At 35.7% G+C, this 23,144-nt stretch overlaps 3 protein-coding genes across 8 annotated transcripts; 1 reads left to right on the plus strand and 2 right to left on the minus strand.

The window, feature by feature from the left end:
- Positions 1–78: 78 nt before the first annotated feature.
- On the minus strand, positions 79–1,943 carry LOC137730025 (uncharacterized). The gene is made up of 2 exons (XM_068469098.2): positions 1,368–1,943; positions 79–658 (listed from the first exon to the last, which is right to left on the minus strand). Exons 1-2 carry the CDS (start codon positions 1,772–1,774, stop codon positions 424–426), a joined length of 642 nt encoding a protein of 213 aa, XP_068325199.1. The 5' UTR covers positions 1,775–1,943; the 3' UTR covers positions 79–423.
- A 742-nt stretch (positions 1,944–2,685) lies between these two features.
- On the minus strand, positions 2,686–8,654 carry LOC137730007 (serine/threonine protein phosphatase 2A 55 kDa regulatory subunit B beta isoform). Of its 5 annotated transcripts, none has more exons than XR_015956209.1 (14): positions 8,220–8,654; positions 7,326–7,429; positions 7,095–7,193; positions 6,864–6,983; positions 6,346–6,534; positions 6,099–6,190; positions 5,607–5,725; positions 5,160–5,283; positions 4,878–5,001; positions 4,477–4,545; positions 4,277–4,368; positions 4,096–4,195; positions 3,889–3,956; positions 2,686–3,657 (listed from the first exon to the last, which is right to left on the minus strand). XR_015956209.1 is itself a non-coding variant. In XM_068469078.2 (14 exons), exons 1-14 carry the CDS (start codon positions 8,338–8,340, stop codon positions 3,521–3,523), a joined length of 1,536 nt encoding a protein of 511 aa, XP_068325179.1. In that variant the 5' UTR covers positions 8,341–8,654; the 3' UTR covers positions 2,686–3,520. The 5 variants fall into 5 exon arrangements, 3 of the variants coding, with proteins under 3 accessions (XP_068325179.1, XP_068325188.1, XP_068325171.1); XR_015956208.1 differs by having other exon boundaries at positions 6,343–6,534; XM_068469078.2 differs by having other exon boundaries at positions 4,096–4,173.
- Positions 8,655–19,058: 10,404 nt separating this feature from the next.
- Positions 19,059–22,937, plus strand: LOC137739712 (protein NDL2). Of its 2 annotated transcripts, none has more exons than XM_088686031.1 (11): positions 19,059–19,324; positions 20,107–20,206; positions 20,547–20,761; positions 20,900–20,988; positions 21,186–21,246; positions 21,346–21,432; positions 21,518–21,595; positions 21,683–21,739; positions 21,858–21,913; positions 22,160–22,295; positions 22,396–22,937. In XM_088686031.1, exons 1-11 carry the CDS (start codon positions 19,265–19,267, stop codon positions 22,612–22,614), a joined length of 1,158 nt encoding a protein of 385 aa, XP_088542157.1. In that variant the 5' UTR covers positions 19,059–19,264; the 3' UTR covers positions 22,615–22,937. The 2 variants fall into 2 exon arrangements, with proteins under 2 accessions (XP_088542157.1, XP_068335496.1); XM_068479395.2 differs by having other exon boundaries at positions 20,664–20,761.
- Positions 22,938–23,144: the final 207 nt, after the last annotated feature.

Below are 23,144 nucleotides of genomic sequence, written 5' to 3' on the forward strand. Positions count from 1 at the left end.
ACCCTCGGACCCAGTCTCAGGCAACAACATTTCCAACAATAATATGACTACTTGAAACTGAAATCATGAACTCAAGGGTTTACAGAAAAAACATGGATACATTAATTAATCCCGGGTTAAACAAAAACTATGAGCAGCTTCCAACAATCAATCAAACAAGTAGATAAACATGGGAGATTAGTTCAAGCACCCAGTTTGAAACAGAGAAAAGTTATACAGAATCTTTGGCGACTGTTATAGCTCCAAAACGACGGAAATATGCAGCAAGCACAACACAGGATACCCTGGGACCTAAAATTTATAACTTGTAAATGCAAAATCTCTCCCTTTTCATGGTGCTTAGCCAGGGCAAACCACCCCGGATAGACTTATTATTGGATTAGATATAGCGAAAGCAGGCCCCCAAACACAAGATGAAAGTCCTCACTTGGTCCACCAAAGGAGGAAATCCTTGCGCCGGTTGATCTTCTTCTGTAGCTGGAGAAGGCCGTAAAGTAGGGCCTCAGCAGTGGGAGGGCAGCCTGGAACATAGATATCAACGGGGACGATCCTGTCACAACCCCTAACAACGGAATAGGAGTAATGATAGTAACCACCCCCATTTGCACAGCTTCCCATGGAGATGACCCATCTCGGCTCAGGCATTTGGTCATAGACCCTGCAACAAAATTTCAGCACAAAGATCACAACAACTCATACCCATTTGTTTACTTGTGCAAACATTACAACAACGCGTAAATTGAAAGGTTGGTAAGGAGCTTTTAACTCCCAAAATCAAAGGCAATTATGCACTTCCCAGAAGAAATTCCTAAGAAATCCAATCCATCCAAAGTCACACAACACAAAGCAGTTTTTTTCTTCAATACAAGCAAATATTGTGGAGGACAAATCCCATCCATCCAACGACAGACAATCCTCTTTAACTATTTCAGCTACAACCCCCTTGCAAAACTAGTTTTTGTTACCAAGAGCTAATACATTGTTTATATTCGAGCCATAATCTAGTCTAATCTAACTACGGGAAGCATACCGCTCTAACCAACTTGGCTAATCAGCATAACCAGCAAGCACTTTCATTGGTAAAATTCATGCAAATGCAAATAAAAAAAAAAAAAAAAAAAAATCTAAGTTGGTTCTTAAAATTCTCCTAATAACAAACTGGAGGAGAAGGGTGGATATGTTATTCCCATTTTATCGGAGATTTCCTTAAAATTGAGCTAAATCAAAGCTCCAATTATTCCAAGTTGAGATTATATTAGGTATATACAAATCTAATTATCGCCAAAACATTTTCTAAGCTCAAAAATCCAGAAACCCTAAAACTGCGATTCGGAAAAATGAGAGGGAAGGAAGGGCTTGTTGCTTACTTGCGGAGAGCAGGGGCCATCTTGTTGGTGAGAGTGCCGGCGACGATCATGCAATCGGACTGGCGAGGGCTGGGCCGGAAGATGATGCCGAATCGGTCCAAATCGTAGCGGGCGGCTCCGGTGTGCATCATCTCGACGGCGCAGCAGGCGAGGCCGAAGGTCATGGGCCAGATGGAGCCGCGGCGGGCCCAGTTCATGAGATCGTCGACCTTCGAGATCACGAACTCGGCGGCCTTGGAGAGGCCCGGCGGGGGCGGGGAGGTGGAAGGGAGAGGAGGGCGGGCATAGGTGGCCGGAGTGGAGCCGGAGGGGGCGGAGGACGAGAGGGAGGGGACGGTGGTGTGGAGAGAGAGGGCCCGCTGGGCCGAGAGCTGGAGAGGGATGCGGGCTCGGGTCAGCAGAGCCATGACCGTGGAGCTTCGGAGAGAGAGAGAGAAGAGTTATGGAGGAAAGCTGAAATTTTAGCCAGAAGCTGTTTTCTCCATGTGTTTTTTGCATCCGGCGTAAATCACAATTTCCAATTTTCGTAGGATTAGGTTGCTAATTGGGATTTACCCATTTTTGGACTTGTACAATGCGCTTTTTCCTCAATGTTGTGCAATTACTAGATTTAGAGGGCTTTTTGGGTTTTTAACAATATATTTACACTAAGAATAAATTAGTTGCGATATCGTTATTTTCGAGATTTGAAATTAATAACTCTTACTTACAAGTAAAAAATAAAAATAAAAAATACTAAATTGTGGTAACAAGTGACTAGAATTTTATTTTCAATAATTCGGAAAATTTTAGCAATACCTCAGACTTAATTCCTAATCCCGGTTTGCTTTCTGAATTTTCAATTCATCGCTAGTGTCAATTCCAAAAATTATTCCGTCAGATTGAGAGTTGCCTTCATCAGTTCAATTGAAGGAGAAAAAAAAAAAACAAACAAACAAACAAATGTAATAAATTTGATGGTTGATGGCAAATTGCACATATTCAAAGGGGTTTGAAAACACAATTAAAGGTCGCTGGGGAAATTTAAAAGAAGATGCTAATTTCTAAATTGAGGGGGCATTGCTAATTTTCCTAGTTTTACTTCTCCACACCTAACGTCTATCCCATAATAAGAGCTTCATCTGTACGATGTGGGAGAGACACTTCCAAGCATCGTTGCACAAAACAAATCTCTCAAATAATATAAAAGATCGTGCTACTCACATCATGCTGCAAATGTGACACTTGTTTCACAGAAGAAAGGCCCGAGCCAAATCCAAGGAATTTAATTTACCATGGTAAACCTTAAAAAAGGGAACGAGCTCACCGCGGTCAAATATAAACAAAGAGAAAATTTTACCATATACAGTTATACTTAATAAAATAGTGGTTTAAGAACAAGGTAAAAGTTTGTTACAGTTCCTAGCTCCCAAGGGCAACACTAATGTCAGCACAAACTAAACAAAAGAGGCACCTAATTCAACAAAAGTAGTCCATATGCTTCGATATCACGCCGACCCCCGAATAATATAGAGATGATCAGTTTACCTACACCAAAAACATTTACCTAAACAATAAACACCCAAAAACCAGACGAATTAAGACCGAGGAATTAAGTCTAACATGGAGCCTTCACTGTCCAAAGGAACCAATACTTGCTAAGGAAAGAAAATCAGCAGACTCTGAAAGAGGGGGAAAGAATGGTTAGAGTAAAAACAGTGATAAAATTTCACAAACCCTTTTAACTTTAGTTCAAATAATACAAGGTTGAAGGCCCCGGTATCAATCAGCGTTGATGGCACCACTACAGCTTCTCCCCGCTTCAGGATCTAGGACCCAATTGGTTTCTACAGTAGCAGCAAAGCAGATATTGACCAGGTATTCTTTAGGTAGGGGGATCAGCTAATATCACATCTCTTCAACTAACAAGACACTATGAGGACAACAGCATTCTCCTTTCGAGTTACCTTAAACAGCAATGTTTCGCCTGTATGGGTGGGGTAGATACTACTTTCTTCTTGCAAATGTTGACATCAGCCAAAATGCTTCCTGATTTTGCAGTTAGGTAGGGTGCAGCTTAACATCACTAGTCGGAGAACAAGGCAAGGCAGCCTTTTGTCAATAGAAATCAGAAAAGCTTTGCCTGCCAAGACATACAACTTTCCATACTATTTTTATGCATAGTACATGTAAAGGCTGTTTGAAGCAGCACAGGCGATTGAATTCTCAGAAGGGTGCCATGCAAGATGTAGCAACTTTGTTGTGAAATCAAAAGAATTTCCGTTTGCATCAGCTCCAGAGTTATCCGCACCTTTTATATTACAATGGAAGAAAATATGTACAGATACTGGTTAGCAGATAGACTACCATCAAGTACCATACCTAATCGATTCAAATCTGAATTTTATTCTCTTTTACAAAAAAAGTTTTAAGTTCATTCGAGACTCCGAATGGAAATCAATTATGTTAAATTTTACCAAGACCACTCAATTTTCAGAAAATGGACTATGTATACAAAATTCATATGCAAGCAAGAACATACCTCGCCTGAGAACACGAGGAAGGCTGCCCAAAGATCTAGAAGGCCTTGCTGGCATTTGAACTTGTCTCCTGGAAGTTCATGAGAAAAATAATAAGCACATTTGACCAAGAGAACAAAAAAAACAAAAAAGAGTTTTTCTTGGACTAAATGATACCATTCCCTAAAAAGAGCATGCCTAAGAAGCATTATATAGAATTTGAAAAATACCTCATGGGGTTTTTGCTGGCCTCCAATGTTGTTGCTTCTGTGCTCACTTCAGAACAACCAAACACCCGAAACAGATTGCTGGAATCACAGAAATGTGTTTCTTCATATGTTGAGCCCCATACAACTTAGGTCAGGGTGCAAGTATAAAAGCAACAAAGGATGTTTATGGTCTACAGCTAACCTGTAAGAACCTGTTGCCACTCGGTGTCCATCTCCACTTAGACAGCACTCAAACTTATCGAAGATGGAATCATTTTCGTATAAATCACAAAGCTGAGAAAGATAAAGAACTAAATAAGTTGCATTGTATGGTATTACTTAAATAGTATTGTCTTCTTTTAAGATTATATGCGAAACAAACTTTTTGAAGGAATACATCACCTTTGGTCTTAGATATTCATGAACCTGGAAAGTTGCAACTGGGCCAGAATCCATGTTGATGTCCCATAACTGAGAAAACCGGGAAAAAAAGGTGAGAACAGAATTTGTAATGGACAGGGTTAAGAATCCGAAAAATCTGAAGACAAGAAGTAGCCGCAATCCACAAACTCACCACAAGAACAAATTGAATATCATGATATAAAGTATTCACTCTAAACATCACAGTAACAACAATAGCATATTTTAGCAATCCAGTCTCAAGAAACAGAGAGAGAGAGAGAGAGAGAGAGAGAAGGTTTTTAAGCATTTGTTACTGCAACTCTGTTACTAGGTCTATGACACGAAGTTTCAAAATATTGAAAGTATGAACCATCTTTTTATAAGAGTCTGAATATGTGAACCTTAAGAGACATGTAATCCCGACTGAGTATATGTCTTCCATTCTTAGCAAACTTAATATCTGAAATCGATGCTATTATTTCAGTGAAAAAAGATCTTGAACCGGGTGCTTCTTGTTCTTCAAACCTGCACCATTATAACTCATAATTAGGATTCAAGGGAAACCAAGAAATTAAAGAGGGCTAAAAGTGTCAAAGGATTTTCCATACATTTATTTTATTACAATACTAAATCATCTTTGTGAGTGCAAGAATGGAAGGGAGGAAGAATGAAAGACAACTCACAATTTGCTATGAGTGTCACATAAAGCTGACTGCCGCAGATCGATAAGACGAATTGAGCCTTTGGAGCTACTGTACGCCAACATGTTACAATGAGTAGGGTGAAATTCTGCGCATGTTATCACCTCTGCACATAAATTTCAAGTATGTAAAGATAAATAATTACACATGTGGAGCTGTTTGACCAACAAAGCATATAAATAAGGCATAATTCAAGTTTACTACATGGCCAGAACATTTCAGCCATATAGAAACAGATGAAATCTATGACAGACATGATAGCATGCCACTTAATGAAACGTTCACCAGGATATGACTGAATGGCAGACCAGGAGCCTTGTAACAAGCCCAGATACTTGGGTCAAGGTTATGTCTACTGCCATTTCTCTTCAAATGACAGTCAAAAGTTAGAAAAGTAAGAAATTGTCATCATAGTGTTGTGGGTTTTACCAGTTAGATCCTCCATGTTTGCAGGCTTCACATCAACAATATTAAAACTTTGATTGCTAATCTCTAGGTTCCAAAGATTAATTCGCAGGTCATCAGCTGATATAAAAGTTTCACCATCGCTGCGAAACCAAAAGATAGTTACATTAGTGACCAGACGATGGAGACCATGGTAGATAATATCCATGCAACAATACCAAAGTATATATTACATAATACATAAAAGTAAGATTCGACATTGAAAATAAATCTTTTTTCCTTCTAGTGACAAATATTGTTCCAGTGTCAACGTTTACAACAGAAACTGTTTTTTTTTCTTTTGGGGGTTGGGGAAGTCCAGCAACTAAAATTTGCTCCTCCATGATCACATAATCAAATAATAAAAATTTAAGTTCAAATAGGAGCACAAGCATCAAGGCAAACAATGAATATACACAACATGATTTAAAAATTGATGAAAAGGTGAAGGCGTATTCCATTGAATAAAAGATGTACCTGTTATTTGAAATCGAATTAATATGATAGTCATGGGCATGGGTATACACTCTTCGACATCTAGCCACAAGGCTCGTCTCTTGACTGGTCACCTGGATGCCACAAAAGTTCAAGTGTTAGAGCTAAATAATAGAATGTCATTCACCAAGAAAGTTAACCATAATTGACTCTGGAAAATTTTCTAAATACCATAACAGCAAAACCATATGCTATCAGAAAATAAACAAATCAGATTGTGTACAACTACCACTGGCAAGTGCAGAGATGGAAATGAAGTGTCATTGCTTGGAGAACTGATTGGGCTCTCTTTACATGCTCCATTTGCAAGATACGGTTTTGAGCTTGCTGACATAGAACTAGCAACTGAACCATTTTCCATAGATTTAGAAGCATCCACATTCATTTCACATACTTTCTTTACCTTCTTCTCTTGGACCTGCTCAGCATTAGGGCAGGATTAGAATGTTTCCTTCCATACGAAAAAAAAATTTAAAATAATTACATCTTAAGTCGTTGTACCACCTATTGGAAGCCATAACAAGTCATGCACTACACTCTGCACGTGCGTATGTGTGTGTTCATCCCAAGAATGAGGTATAAAATGAAATGCCTGGAGTAATCGCCATCTTTGTTCCGAACAATATATAAATGGAAAACGTAATGCAACTAATGTTGCTTAAAAATTACTCTGGCAGATGTGATATCGAGAGAAATCATCTTCCATATAATCTAACCACATACAAGTTCAAAAAAGGTGGGTGCTACCTTCCAGTATTTGATGGTTTTGTCATTAGTGGAGAGAAGAAACAGTGCACCATTAGCTGTTTGACACCATCTGATCTTGTTGATTTTTTCCTCAATTTCCAAACTCTTAAGATAATCAAACTGAGTTTTGAAAAAAGAAGAAAGTGCAAGTTAGTGAAATCCAGATTCTGGCAAAGAGGAAATCTTTATAAGCCTATCTACAGTCCTAGTTGAGCACAAAGAAAGTCATACCTCAGGTTCATGACTTTGAAATTCGGTTTTATAGCGGAACTCAGGATGCCTACTGATTGAATAATCCATCCTCTCCAGATCTCTCCGATGTCCACCATGCTACAAATTTAAGTTTATACAATAAAAGTAGAAATAAATCACACCAGTGTAACAAAATACAACAACAGAATAAGGATAAAGATAATGCACTCCCACCCCCATCCCCCTCATGATAAAAATGTATTAACTTACATCCTTTATATCCGTTCTTTCAAACAATACCACCCGGCCTCCACGATCTCCAGTGGCAAGGTGGTCCCCAGTTCTATCGAATTCAATAGCCGATATTATATCAACTGCAAAACATTCAGCATGTACACAAGCTAAGTAGTTGTGTATGTTGGTGCACCAAAGCACACTACTCAACACCTTCAAACACCCACTAAGTATCGTTTTCAAAGCTTCAAAAGCAGGTATTCAAGTGAGTCCATTGATTGAAAGTGATACGATTTCCAGTTCACTTATTTCTCAAATCCAAGTCCTTAAGTTTAAAACATATCTCCCTACATGCCTCCATCGCAACAATATGTTCGAAAATGAATCCCTATACTAATCAACTAAATGTAGTGATTTAAAAATTAAACGAAGATTAAAAACAATTAGACAGCCTCCAAATGTATAGCTTCATCAATTAATAGCCACAAACCATTAGCCAATAATGTAAGGTTCATTTGGAAGTGCTTTTAAAATGACTGAATGCGCTTTTAGAAAAAATGTTTTTGTGTTTCAAAAGCACTTGAACTGCTTCCTGAAGCACTAGTTATGTGATTTCTAAGATTCAGTTGTATTTTTATTAAGCATTAGTTCCAAAAACATTTCCAACGAAAACGCTTTAAATAATTTAAAATGCACTTCCCTTAACTATACAGCTCAAGTGCTTGGGTCATCAAAAAACCAAACTTTTTCGATTAAATTTCATTGGCGTCTTATGATTCTCATCATTCAATACACAATTTCTGCAACTAATCGTCCGATAAATGTATTTAAGATTAAATTAATTAGAATTAAATGTAATGAGAGAAACGAAAGCAATAGTGAATCCCCGACAATACGAAACGAAAATTAGAGGAAGAGTATTACTATTACCTTCCTGAACTTCTTCGCCGGCTGTCCTTTCTCCGAAGACCTGCGAAAACTTCCACTCGAGCGGCGATACGGCCGCCCCTGACGTCGCCGGAGCCGCGAGGCCCTCTCCGCCGCCGTTCATTTGTTTTATTCCAAAAAAAAATCGACAAGGAAATGAGCCGAGAAAAAGAGAAGAGAAATCAATGCAGAGTAAATCGATCTGAGAAAATCGGATTTGCGTGAATCTCAGGGATTCGGAGCAATCTACATCGGAAAATCAATGCAGTCTCTTCCTTCTTCTTCGTCCATTCCAAGCCTTACGCGTACGGTCCTCACAGCGAAGGAATTTCCACTCTCTCTGATTCTTTCTCTCTGATCTCTTTTTTCTTTTCTTTTTTTCTTTTTTTTTTTTGCTGAAAATAGAGGGGAGGAAAATGACGCAGCAGGACGTAGCTTTTTAGCTGATTTGTCGTGGATGTCTAAATAATTCAGACTCCCCACATTATTGATGTTTTTTTTCTTTAAAAAAATCTTAATTAAACACTTCTAGTACTGTTTATTTTAACGTTAAAGACATTTTTACTCACTTCTAGTACAATTCACTTACATCTTTATTTTATTATTTTCGTTAAAAACTAAAGTTTTTGAGAACTTTTCGTTAGTTTTCCTTTTTTTTTTTAGGTTATGGTTTAAACTGCTCTAAATTACAATAAAGGATATAATTTATTGTCCTAGATTATTATGACAAAAAATGTTTACGTTCATACATTTTATTGTAGAAATTTTATAATTGAAATGGTGTAAATTTCTTTGTCAATGTTCAAAAATCATATTTGTTTTAATTAATTAAATTCACAATCATTTAGTTTTTAATAATTGTTTCGTCACGCATATATTTAAACAAATTGACAATTCACTGTCAGAATGTTAGTTATTACCAACGTAATTTAATTGTTTTAATCATACACACAATTAAGTTATCGTCAATTTAATTGTTTTTATTTTATTTTATAGTGATAATATTTATATGATTATTGAGAATATAAACAATTTTGATGATATAAAATATATGAAACTGAATCGCATTGACAATTAGATGCATCAACAGAATAAAAAAAAAATTCATTGTGACGAAAATACGATTCGTTACATCAAATATCATAATATTATTAATTGAAATTTTTTTATTCAAATTTCCAACTATTGTATTATGGCCATTGTCGTACCAAAAAAAACTCCCAACCGAGTAAACCCAAGTATTTTCATTATTTATTTCATCTCTTCATCTTTTTGTGTTTATGTTTTTTGAGGAATATTTGGTTGTAAAATTTGGAACTTTATTAAAGCAATAATAATGAAATAAAAGTGGTAAGCGGTATATTTAGATGTGATAACTATTGAAAGGGACAGGAATAATATTATATCCTTTTATATAATTTTTTTTTTCTAATCTCTCAACTTTATGGATATGGTCGTGTGAAATTCGGCGTAGCATACAATGTAGCTGTTTTTCTTTGATCCAACGTTGTTTGTTGGTTTGTAGCCAAAAACAAAAAAAAAAGGTAAAATCAACGGTGGATGTCTTATCATTGGAGAAATGCTGAGAGGGTTTTTTTTAAGATAGAACTATTCATAAAAATTTTATCACCTTACAATTTAATGTTAATTTTGATATTAATATTATAAAAGGGTGTGTCAAAAACTTGAGCCGGCGGATAATACATGGAGAGACTCACTTGAAAGAGCCCCTTTAGCATTTCTTATCGTTGTGAGCAAAATACTGGAATATATTTTGCTTTTGCTTTCTTGTAATCAAAATTTAATCAAATCGAATAGTTTTGAAAGAATAAGTCTTTATCCGTTCAAGATTGATGTGTGTATTTGCAAACAAAAAAGTTGATGGATGTTTTTTTGTATTCTAATGGAAAATATGTTACCGTAATTTTTTGATTCGCTCTTAAATTTAATCTAAATTTCAAATATGACATATAAAAATGTCGTGTATTTTTCGAATTCGTATGGGGTATTCGATCAATCCTAACCAAATTCATTCATTAATTGTACTTAACAATTTAACCAAAAGTTAATCATTGTATTATTCTTTTTGTTGAAGTTAAGGTTTGATTAAGATTCGACCTACCCCTAATCTCACATCACTTGTATTAAGTAACGTTCATGATGAGATTCACAACACCTAATCTCACATCACTTGCAATTAGAAATTGAACCATTCAGTATCGTTCGCAGATTAATTCGGTCAATGTCAAGATGTATTTAAAATTGTATAAATTTTTTCTTATAAATTATTTTTCTCAAGTGAACGATTGAGATTTAATTTTCAACGTTTACTTTTTTATTTTAATGCGGAACTCTCAATTTTTGTTTTCTATTTTTAATTTGAGAAAATGAGTCGGCACTTTAAAATTGATATTTAACCCCCCAATCGAATCTTAGAAGCAAAGCTTTTGACCCATTTAATATGAGCCTGGCCCACAGGATTTTGGGTTGGGCCTGTTTCAACCGTATCTACTGACAAAAATACACGTCAAATCTGATTAAAGGTCGTCTTTATGATCGACAGAAGCCATCGGGCTTTTCAGTGGGGTCGTAATTAATTCTTATGCCCTGCACCACAAGCAATGCTCATGCAAACTTTCGTTAGGGATTTAGGCTTCGCAACAAGAGGAAAAGCAAAAGTAAATAATTTGCCTTGGAGTGAATTCTATATAGTTTTTGAATTCCGATAATACTTTGGTACTCATTAGTGAATATAATTTTGTTACATGATATATTAAAACTATTATTTTGACAAATAATTGGCATGTTATTTAAAATTTTTGAATTTTAAAAATACAAACACGTGACATTTTTTAATTGGTCCGATTCATGGATGAGTACTCTACTCTGATATGGTTTAATAAAAAAAAATGTGACGTGTTCTTTGTTTTCTAAAGTCCAATAAACATTAATAATATATCTATTATTTTTAAAAATTATAAAATACGTGTTAAAATATTATTAGACAAAATTAAAAAATTATTATCTTTATTTTGAGTTGACAAATATGACGACCGACGCATGCCAAAGGTGCAAGTTAAACTGATCGACAATCTAACGTGCAGTTCGTTGAAAATAAGGTGTCCTTTTTTCTTTTGGATAAGCTGATCGACAAATATAACATACTATTATTATAAATAAAATAAGGTATCCTACCAAAATATAATTTTATTGGCAAACGATACGATGATATACTGTGATAAGGGTTTGTGCTTAACAAGCCTAACATTAGACCCAAAAGAAAAAAACCACCGACGGATTGCCCTTTCGCCCTGGCAGCATCGATGGTAGCGATCATCTTCTTTAGGAATTTTATGCTTGTTCTGGTTTTCCCCATTACAGAGGAGAAGATAAAAGTCAATTTTCTTTAGACTGAAGATGAATGCTAAAATCAGTTGTTTAGGAGTGCGACATTGATAAAATAAAAGAAACCGAAACCAAACAAAACCAAACCCAAAAGAAAATCGAACTGAACTGAATTGAAAGTAGTTCAGCTTCGATTTTGGCAAAAAATCAAACCGAATGAAACGGAAACCACCCCTATGCAGAAGTCAAACTAGAACAAAGTTTGAATTTCAAGAAGTAAAATTGTGACTTCTGCATTTGTTTAAAATAGAATCGATGACAAGCTTGGAATCACCTTCAACATATATATCCTTAAAATCTTTGACTTTTGCAAACTTCAACACACCACGTAAGGCAAGAGCTTCATCAACAAATATAGTATTCTCTCTAAGATTGCGAGTCCCAACAACAATAGGAGACCTATTATGATCTCTGATGACAAAACCTGCAGCCGCTTGAGATCCCACCACTAAACCATCAAAATTAATTTTGAGCCATGGCGCACAAGGGCCTTTCCATTGAATAATCTGAGAACATCCATGAACAACATCGAAATTATGAATTGATCTTGAGCTTTTATTAGTGTTGTAGTACTCACTACCAGCTGTAGTAGCCACCATTGGAACTCTAGCAGGGTGGACCTTACAATTATGAAAAATCAAATTGTTTCTATCATTTCATATTTGCCAACAAATAAGGAGAGCCTTACTAAGATCAGACAATTCCGCCTCATCATTAGCATTCAATTGAGATAACCAATCAATTAAATCCAACCCGACACCAATAGGGTAAGGGCTAGAGAAAATTCGCTAAACTTCTTGAGCATAGATACATCTAACAAAAAGATGTTGCTGATCTTCTTCATCAGTATTACAAAAAGGACAAACATGATTAGTATTAGGAACGAACCTATTTAATCTCACTCGAGTTTAGAGTCTCCCACGAAAAAGAAGCCAACAAAACATTTTTATCTTATGAGGAATTAACAGTTTCCGCATTTTATTCAACAAAACAGCTAAAGGGTGTACTCTTTGGTGCTCAACTTGCAACCACGTTGTAGACTTAACAGTGAATTCACCATTAGTAGATGGACCCCAAATAAACTCATCTTGCCTTTCATGCAAAGGAAGAAGAATACTACATATCTTTCGTACAATATCAATGTCCAACATACTCATTAATAAGGTATTGTTCCAACTGTAATTAGCAATAAAATCACAGCCACCCATAGATTTAGGAGTACAAACATTCTTCCAGGCCACGGGGGCCATTTTAGTTTCATTACCCCAAAGAAAAGTTCTACACTCTTTGTCCAAAGTATAAGTTATTTTATTAGGGCATTTAAAACAAGTCATGACATGATTAGGTGTAATATCTCACATCGTCCAGGGGAGTGTATCATGTAAGTTTTATATGTATATTCTCATTTCTACCTAGAACAAGGCCTTTTGGGAGCTCATTGACTTCGGATTCCATCGGAATTCCGAAGTTAAGCGAGTAGCGCGTGAGAGCTAATCCCTGGCCGGATGTGTGCCGACGAGAATGTTGTCACATCCGACCTAGGCTCCCACCACATCCCGGGCTCGACTCCACCGTAGCACGATATTGTTCGCTTTGGGCCCCTACCACACCCTCACGGTTTTGTTTTTGGGAACTCAGACGAGAACTTCCCAGTGGGTCATCCATCATGGGATTGCTCTCGCGTGCTACTCGCTTAACTTCGGAGTTCCAATGGAACCCGAAGTCAGTGAGCTCCCAAAAGGCCTCGTGCTAGGTAGAGATGAGAATATACATATAAGGCTTACAAGATTCATTCCCCTGAACGATGTGGAATGTTACATTAGGCATGTCAGATAATTGGATTTAATTAAAGTTAGTTTGCCAGCCCTATAAAGGGTATTTGCCTTCCAACCTACAAGTTTATTTATTTATTTTGAGAATAAGCTCTTTAGAGTTGACAGGATCTTTCCAAAAAATTATATTATGAATTCCCAAGTACTTAGCAATAGTTGTTTTATGCTGAATTTGCAATATGGTAATTATATCGTTTCTTAAACTACTAGTGGTATTATTAGAAAAATAGAGAGACGATTTGTTGAAATTAATCTTTTGGGCAGAGGCAGAGTAAAACTTACTGAGGGTATTCATGATGCTCCTTGCTGCTTTACATGAGGCTTTACTAAAAATTAAACAATCATTTGCAAAAACAAGGTTAGAAATTCTGAACCCTAAGGGGGCGTTTGTTTGCCCTCACTGACTGGGACTGGACTGGACTGGACTAGCTATTAGTCCAATACTGTGTTTGTTCCATGCTGGGACTAACATTAATGAGACTAAAGGGGACTAGCATGGACAAAACCCTTCACTAAGAGGTCTTAGTGAGACCCCCCAATAATCATGGGACTAGCTAAGACTATCCTCTATTTCTCATCCTTGTCATGCTCAACGACCACTCCTGACAGACTCATCGTCATCGCCGGTCACCTAGATCAATCATTAACTTCCCGACTCTCTTTCAGATCCATTTCACAACCAATTTTCATATAAAATATACCAAATTGAAGCTGGGAGTGACAAGATTACGATTTTACTTGAATCGAGGCCAAAATGTGGTCGAATGTGGCCGGAAAATGGCCTGGAAGTCTCGGCCTGTTTGGGCTTCTTCAAATCCATGACAAATTTGAGCATGCAAAGCTAAGATCTCGGTCTAGGGATGGTGATGAATTTTTTGGCGGTGCTAACTTCATCCAATTTAATGAAGGTTGGCCAAAAAACACATCGGGAAACATGCAACTCGTCGGGAAAATTGGAGCCGTGAGGTTCCGTTCGAACAACGCATAGCTAGAGAAAGGGGGAGGACAGAGAAATAGAGACTGAATCAATAAGGAGTTTGACCAGGAATGAGAAAGAGACATGAATTGAGAGGTCTGAGAGGAAAAAAAAGGGGGAGAGGGTGGGACGATGAGAGAAGAGGAAAATAGTGGGACGGAAATGGTAGGAAAAGATGGAGAAAAAGATAAGATCATAATAAAATATTAATAATTTATATATTAAATAAAATAATATTAGAATTTGTTATTATCCAACTTCTTAGTCCAATACTGCACCAAACGCTTCACTAAGTTAGTCCAGTTTAGTCTAGTCTAAGCCAGTCCAACTTAGTCCTTTAAGCTAATCCAGTCCGAGATAGTCCGGCGCAACAAACGCCCCCTGATAAGTAAGAATACCAACCTGATTTTTAGAATTACAAGCTAACAAATTTAGTTGTCTAATTAAAGGCTCCATGCATAAAATAAAGATGTAAGACCATCTCCAATGGTTGGGTTAAAAGCCAAATTTTTTAGCCCGGAAAATTTAGCCTTTAGCCCAAAAATAGCTTTTCTGCTCTAACCGTTATAGCCTAAAATTTTAGCCCGAGATTATTAAAGAATGAATTTAGGCTATTTTTTTTGTTGAATTAAATTAAAATATATATATATATATATATATATATGTAGACTATAGTAGATTAATTTTATGAACATTTTAATCTAAAAAAAAATTTAAATTCCGATAAATATTAGGTGGAGTCCACTCTGATTTCTGGGCTAAATTTTGGAGGGAATTTGGCATTGGTTTAGCATTTAGCATTTAGCCCAAAATTTTCCCTTGGGTTGGATTGGGCTTTGAGGGAAATTTTGGAAGGTAATTTAACTTTTAGCCCACCATTGGAGTTGATCTAAGAGGATAAAATATCGACCTGCCTGATTCCCCGTGAAGGATAAAAATAACCCTTTGTTTCTCCATTAATCAAGACAGAGAATGAGGTTGAAGTGACACACTCCATGACCAGCTTAATCCAATTGTGGCGGAAACCAAAATTACTAAGCACCATTCGAATATAGTCCCGATGAAGCATATCGTAGGCTGTCTCAAGGTCCAACTTAATGGCCATGGAACCCAACCTGCCTTTTTTATTCTTAAATCCAGAAAAAATTTCGTGAGCAATAAGAATGTTGTCATGGATTGATTTTCCTGGGGCAAAAGCCCTTGATTTTTAGATATAATCTGTGCAAGCAGAGGTTTGAGCCTAGAAATGATAATTTTAGTTATAATTTTGTAAATAACATTGCATTAATCAGTTTAAGACTTGAGGGATTATCAAAGAAATCTCTAACCAATTAAATAACAGAATGCTTAACAGTGGACCAACAATGTTGGAAAAAAAGATAGCATGCAACCCCATCAGGTCCCAGGGCCTTTAAGCTTCCAATGCCGTTCACAGCCATCCAAACTTCATCTTCAGAGACTTCCTTCGGTAAATCGATATTTTGTGAATCAGTTATGCACGGATTGATAATGTCAATAAAGCTACTCACATCACTGGGATTGGGAGTATGGGAGCAGGAAAAACGCAGTTTAAAATCCTGGACAAAAATCGAAGGATAAAAATTATGGTAATTATATATGATTTCTCACGATGGTTGGTGGGTTAATGTTGATGGGATATTGGAACTTATGGTGTACTTACATATGTAGAGTTTTCTAATTTATAACCCTACAAGAGTGTATCATAAGTATTAATAATCCCAAATAAATTCCATTACCATGTTTGTTTAGGTAATTAATTAATTTTTAAGCAAATCAAGACAAACAGATTATGAAGTTGGTAAGTGTCATATAGACGGCCGATGAGGGTTTTATTGACGAGAGCATCTCATGTTGCCAATAAATACATTTTTAAAAATTTATTAAATAAGATCATGTGTCCAAACAGATCCTGACTTATCATGACAATTACCAAAAAAAGTTCTAATAACGCACAAATGCAAACAACTCGTATCTAAATGTAATTTGGCCTTGAATTTTTCAATCTTGCTAAATGACACAATAATCTACCTAAGTCATTTGTAGCTCAATTGGTTAATAATATTTATTTTTGTGCTTGAGGTTCCATGTTCGAATTATCCACTCTGTATCTTTTAATTTTTTTTTAATAAACGATTAGTCTCACTATGAGCTAGCAATAATTATAGGAAGGGAAAAAAACTTAAATGACATATAAATTAAATTTTAAGTGATTTGTTATTATCAATTTTTTAAAATCATTAATTTGTCATCTCACTTAGCTCCGTAAAGTTTCCTTTCAAAATAAGAGCACATGAGTTGGTTTCAAGATTATTTTGGGGTCTAGGAAGTTTAAAAATCCAAAATAATGGTGAACACAAGTAATGTGTAGCGCACGTGGTTTATTTTAGATGAAAAACATAACGAGGTTAATGTGAGATGACAAAGTAATGATTTTGAAAATTTGATATAAAAAGTTCATATAACAAATTTAAAAATATGTATAAGTATATACGTCATTTTAAAAAAAAAAATCTCTTATAAAAATTGTTTGTCAATAATTAACGGCAAATTTTTCTCGAAAAAACTGTGACTTGGTTGTGTTTTGTCTGGCAATTTTCGTCGAAGAACCGTTGTCCGGTGATCTTAGAAAAAACCGTTTTAGTAAAAGGACTGAAAATTGTGTGAAAATTAACTTTTGGATTGTTGTCTGGTGAATGCTAATGACAGATACCAATAACTTGATGAAAAATTAAACAATAAAAATAATTAATATACAATTACATGTTTGCACTTATAAGTTATATCTAGTCACATGATGTCTCAACTGCTGAATCCTGTGGTCGTGATTACGATGGCCTACCATGCATTGCCAAAAAAACAATTAAAATAAATAAATAAAAGAGTTGCAAATCTTTCTGTCTTTGGATGTGAACAATACAATCTACGTGTATATTCCAATTTTAGCAACATGCATAAGCGTTTAACTCGAACGGACCACAACTTGGTCCTACTATTTGTGTCCGACTTATTTGAGAGTATGAACATGAGAATTAAATAATACGATTTGATACAGTAAATAATGATAAGTGATCAAGAATATTTACTCGTATGTTATTTTATTATAATGGGCAAATAAATAAGGACGTTGTGACTTCTCTTGTTGCATTTAACAGATTAATAATAATAAAAATACGTGGATCAAATAATGCAACATGTAAACTAATATAGGAAAAACTTATGGGTTAGATTGATTATGCTTGTTCATATATGTTCATTTTCATGAATGAAATACATCATATTTCAGTGGGTAATTGCAATTCTCAGTATAAGTCAAATTTTGACTACTTTTATTCGCAATTGTACCAAGATTTCGCAAAATGACTTTGAGGCCTCGTTTGATGTCTATGATTGACTTAAATAAGATAATTTAACAGATTCAATGCATGTCAAATGAAAACATAGGTCATGTTTGGTACTCTACTTGAATTCAACTTTTTAAACTCAAAAACAATTTTTATGTTTTAGGAATTAAAAACTTGTTTGGTAGGATTATTTTAAAAAACTAAACTCAAAATTAACTAAAAAATATAGTTTATTTTCTAAAAACATAAAAAGTGAGCTTTTAAATATAAACTTACTCTTTTTTTTCTCCCTCCTCCCCTCTCACTCCAAATCTCTCTCTCGCTCCTTTTTTATTTTTATTTTTTTTTATTACCATTTTCATCTTTCATCTAATTCGCTCTCTTCATTTTCTCTGTCATTTCTCTCACTCCTCTTCCTCTCTCTTCTTTCTCTTTCCTTCAATCATCTCTTATTCTCTTTCCTCCTCTCTTCTCTTTCTCTCTCTCATGCGACCCCCTATTTTTATATCTCTTTGTTTAGTTTAAGTCATAAGATTTAAAATTTTTAAATTACAAACCAATCAATTTTTTTGAATCTTAAAGAAAATTGTTTTCGAAAAATGTTCTTAAGAAATGTTTTGAAAAATAATAAAAAATTTCAAATAAGATACCAAACATACTCTAAATGCTCAGTGCCATTTTTTTTATGAATGAACTTAAAAGATGAATTAGCAATGCTTAAGAGAACTCTCTCCAAAATTAGGATTCTATATCAATATTTTATAATGTTAACACGAAAATTAACGTTAAACTATAACAAATCCCTAAACATAAATGATTTACCACTTAATATCTTCCCATGCTATTCATCATATCCACTTCACATTGTAATTAATATCCTTGTTGTTTAAAAACGACACGTAAATAATAGCAAATGCTTGATATACGTGCCCACCAACATCATGACTTATTTACAATTTAGCCCTTGCTTCAATTGCAATTAACAATTTTTACCAATTTTGTTTGAAAAAACAAAAAAAACAACTCCAAATACGACTTAACAAAAATAAAAACAACTTCAAATACATAACTACTTCACCACTAAAAAAAAACCAAAATATAAATATAATCTGTTTTCAAACAAAAATACAAAATAAAAATCGTTAGGGTTTGGATCTTTTAAAGAAAAAAAAAAAATAGAATTAAGGAAAGCAAGGGCACTTTAGTAAATTTAAAAAACTGTCGGCCTCTCGCTCTTAACTCTGGTTAAATCAAAACCCGTTCATATATACGGGACCGCTCGTGAGACCTCGCTGGCGATTAAGCGTCGGTGACTCGGTTCGCGACTCGTACGAGTCAACATTTTAAAGAGAGAGATTTGTATTTTCATATTTATATATAAATCATGGAAACCAAACCCAATGCCTCAGCCATTTGAGGACTTTTAGAGAGAGAAGAGAGGGGGGAGAGAGAGAGAGAGGAGAGAGAGGGAAAATGGGGGATTCAAGTGATTCGGTGTCGGTGGATATGGAGGGGGTTTCTCATGGCGGAAAGGTAAAACAACCCACATTCCTGAAATTTTGTATTGTATTTTGCTTTTAACAAACACGTTGTTCTGTTTGGTTGCCGAGAAAATTTCGAAATTTGTATAATGCAATATGTATTGCGTTTGATCCTGCTATTCTGAAAAGGCCAACTCTTTGATTACGAAAAATGGGTGGTGTTGAGAGGAATTGACTAATATTTTCTTGCTTATCATGAACGATTGCTGCAACATTACTTTTTCTTAATTGCAGGCTAACAAATTCAGATTGTCTATTTTTGTTGTTGGGTTTTTGTTAAATTCTCTTTCTTTTGAAGAACAAAATGCATTTTTTCTCATTTGGGAGCTGAGTATGTGAGTATATGAATCAATTATCTATAAAGTAGTTAGTAGTATAATTTTCCTGCTTTGGGAAATATGTTGTATTTGTTTGGTTAGTAATTGGAATGCTGCTGATATTCTTGGAGTCGAAGAATAAAAATTCAAACTTTCTTTGATGATTGCTTTGCGCCCATATGAGCAAAAGTGGTCAATTTTCTACTTTGTTATTAAGGGTACTAACTGCATACGATCACTCTACTTTTCTTCTTGATGGTAATATACTTTGTTATGCTTGTTAGTGTATTATCATCTCCTCACAGTAAATAACCGGAAGGGCGCCTTTTTTAACGTGCGTGGTTTATCTCTTGAATGCTGATTCGCAGTCATAAGAATGCTTTGTCACTATTCTGTTTCAATTTTACTTCCCTGAAATGTTGTCTAAATTGTATCCTGTTATGGCATCTCTATGCAGGAGCATATTGTGAGAACCGGTCTTGGTTATGTGTCGGTCGCTGTGTTGGGAGATCCGGACAAGCCAGCTCTTGTCACATATCCTGATTTAGCGTTAAACCGTAGGTGCAGCATGGCTTAGCTACCGATAATTATTGTTATGATTGGTTGTACATTTGGTTTGTCTTTGTCTTGCATACGTGGACGTGTGCTACTCATGAAATTAAAATTCATTGCCTGGCAGTTTTGTTGATTGATCTTACCCATCATTTTCAATTCCAAATTTTTTAGTAGAATCAAATTGCTCATAACCCTGAAATATTATGTGTAGTTAGAAAATACGTTTGATCAATTTCTATCTCTGAAATTTATTTGTTATGAGTGCAGTTTCCTAACTAGTTTGGTTTTGCTTTCTTCTTACTAAATTGGAGAAATTCTGTCTTAATTTTTTACCAACTTCAGACAAGTATTTAAAACCTCGGGCATCATGGATTATCTCGACCAAACGCTTCAACGTCGTTTATCTTTTCGTGACATTAAGGTCCAACTTATCATTTGTCTTATTATCTGATTTACCAGATATGTCCTGCTTTCAAGGATTATTCTTTTGTCCAGAAGCTTGTTCCTTGCTGCTCCACAACTTTTGCATATATCATATCAGTCCTCCTGGCCATGAGGTTTGTAAATCAATAACTTGACTACATATATGGCTTCCACTTGATTTTTATGACTACACCAGTTTAATTTTCTCTTGTATTTGAGTGCTATTTTTCACATCGTATCTTATCTTGTGCTTTCTTCAAGAACTTGTTCAGTTGGGAGCTTCTGCAATTAGCCTTGATGATCCGTTGTATTCTGTTGATGATTTAGTAGATCAGATTGCCGAGGTTCTCGACTTTTTTGGGTAAATGAAATTTCCATTTCATGTGAAACAAGAACTTGCTTTGGAGTGATCTAAATTAAATGCCTGTTCATCAGAATGCTTCTGATTTAGTGTCTTTACTCCCATTTACTGAACCCACGCAAATAAATAATCATCCTTCTATTTAGATGATTGAAAAATGAAGGTAGTTATCCTGATCTCTCTTTCTCTCTCCATAGACTCGGTGCAGTGATGTGTATGGGAGTTACAGCTGGAGCTTTCATTCTCACCCAATTTGCTGTAAGATCTCTTGGCACAGTGCAGATTGGTGCTTATATGTGTTCCTTATCTTTCAATAAGTCCTTAATCGTCTGATTTTCCTATAACTCTTGGCAACAGATGAAATATAGACCACGTGTCATGGGTTTGATACTTGTTTCACCCATATGCAAAGCAGCCACTTGGACAGAATGGTTGTATAATAAGGTTTTTTTCTTCCCTTCCTGGATGTATAAATTTGTTGGGTTTAAGCAAAATCTGGTTCTCACATGACATTTAATATCATTTTCAGGTGATGTCGAATTTACTCTACTTTTATGGCATGTGCGGGGTGGTTAAGGAGATATTGCTTAAGCGGTACTTCAGCAAGGTCTGCCACTGTTAGTTGAACTCACATATATTTTTGTCCCGGCATCTATTTTGGTTTGATTGTTTAAGTTTTAAATCCTGGCTGCAGGAAGTTCGTGGTGGTGTTCAAGTACCAGAGTCAGATATAGTTCGGGCATGCAGAAGAGTTAGTGTTCTAGCCTTTTTTATCTTCTTTTATTATGTTACGATCCATGTCTGAATAAAACCAACGATGATGGTGGTTAAGTGCTGATCTCATGTCTAATGTCTGTATGCTCTTACAGTCACTTGATGAAAGGCATAGTTCGAATGTTTGGCGATTTCTTGAGGCAATGAATGGGTAAATTCTATTCCCGAGATTTCTTTTATATTTTTATTTTATGATCAAATCCCAATAACAAACCACCCACTTAGGAAGGGGTTGTCCCCGGCAGACAAATTATCAATGAGATATTGGCAATCACTGTGGCATTCTGTAGTGTTAACTGCACAAAATGCATACAGGATGTTTAATTATAACCACTTCATAATCGGAATTTGATGCATTAGGTGGCATGGAATTAATTCTATTTTTAATTTCTCGTAGGAGACCTGACATTTCTGAAGGATTGAGAAAGCTACAATGCCGTTCGCTAATATTTGTTGGTGACAGCTCTCCGTTTCACTCAGAAGCTCTCTACATGACTTCAAAACTAGATAGAAGATATAGTGCCTTGGTTGAGGTATGCAACCCGGCTAATTTCTACGGTCATATCAAGTTTGAGTCGTACTTTTCCATGAATATAGGGTAAGCTCATTACTGGACGTGTGGGTGACCTGCAGGTTCAGGCATGTGGATCAATGGTGACAGAAGAGCAGCCGCATGCGATGTTGATACCGCTAGAGTACTTCCTCATGGGATATGGTTTGTACAGGCCTTCTCAGTCCAGTGTCAGCCCAAGAAGCCCCTTGAGTCCGTCCTGCATCGCACCTGAGCTTCTTTCACCAGAAAGCATGGGCTTGAAGTTGAAACCGATAAAAACTCGAATTCCTCGTTCCTGAAAGGAGTTGAAAAAAGGGTTTGCGAAAAACGCTTCTTTTCTGTGAGTTTTAGATTTCACTTAGATTTTGGGGGTTGAAAAAAGGGAAGGGGATTAGCGGTTCTGTAGATATCTAGAGAGAGAGAGAGAGAGAGAGAGAGAGAGAGAGAGAGAGAGAGAGATACAGGGGATAATATCCAGATATAATTCTTTCATTTGTAATCACAACTGTTAGTTGAGGAACGGGAAGGTCTAGTTTTCTGTATATCGTCGAAATAAACATTTAGTTACAAACAAAAACGTAAATCTCAATAATGATATAAAATGGATGATGATCTTGTGTTTTGTTCGTGTTCTCGAAGTGGGTTTTCTGTTTATTGAGCGATTTTCTTCTTTTAGTTTTACTTTTTGTTCTTCTCCTAGTTATGATACGTTGATTCAACCGGGTGCCCGACACACCTAAAAGATGCTTATCTTTAGTTGTACCACAAATTCGGCTAGTTACTTAAAGTTAGGTAAAGACCGGCTTTCGTTTTGGTTTTATTGATGTGG

The sequence above is a fragment of the Pyrus communis genome, chromosome 15 (genome assembly GCF_041283825.1).
Source record: "Pyrus communis isolate YQ-2024b chromosome 15, ASM4128382v1, whole genome shotgun sequence".
Lineage (NCBI taxonomy): Eukaryota > Viridiplantae > Streptophyta > Magnoliopsida > Rosales > Rosaceae > Pyrus > Pyrus communis.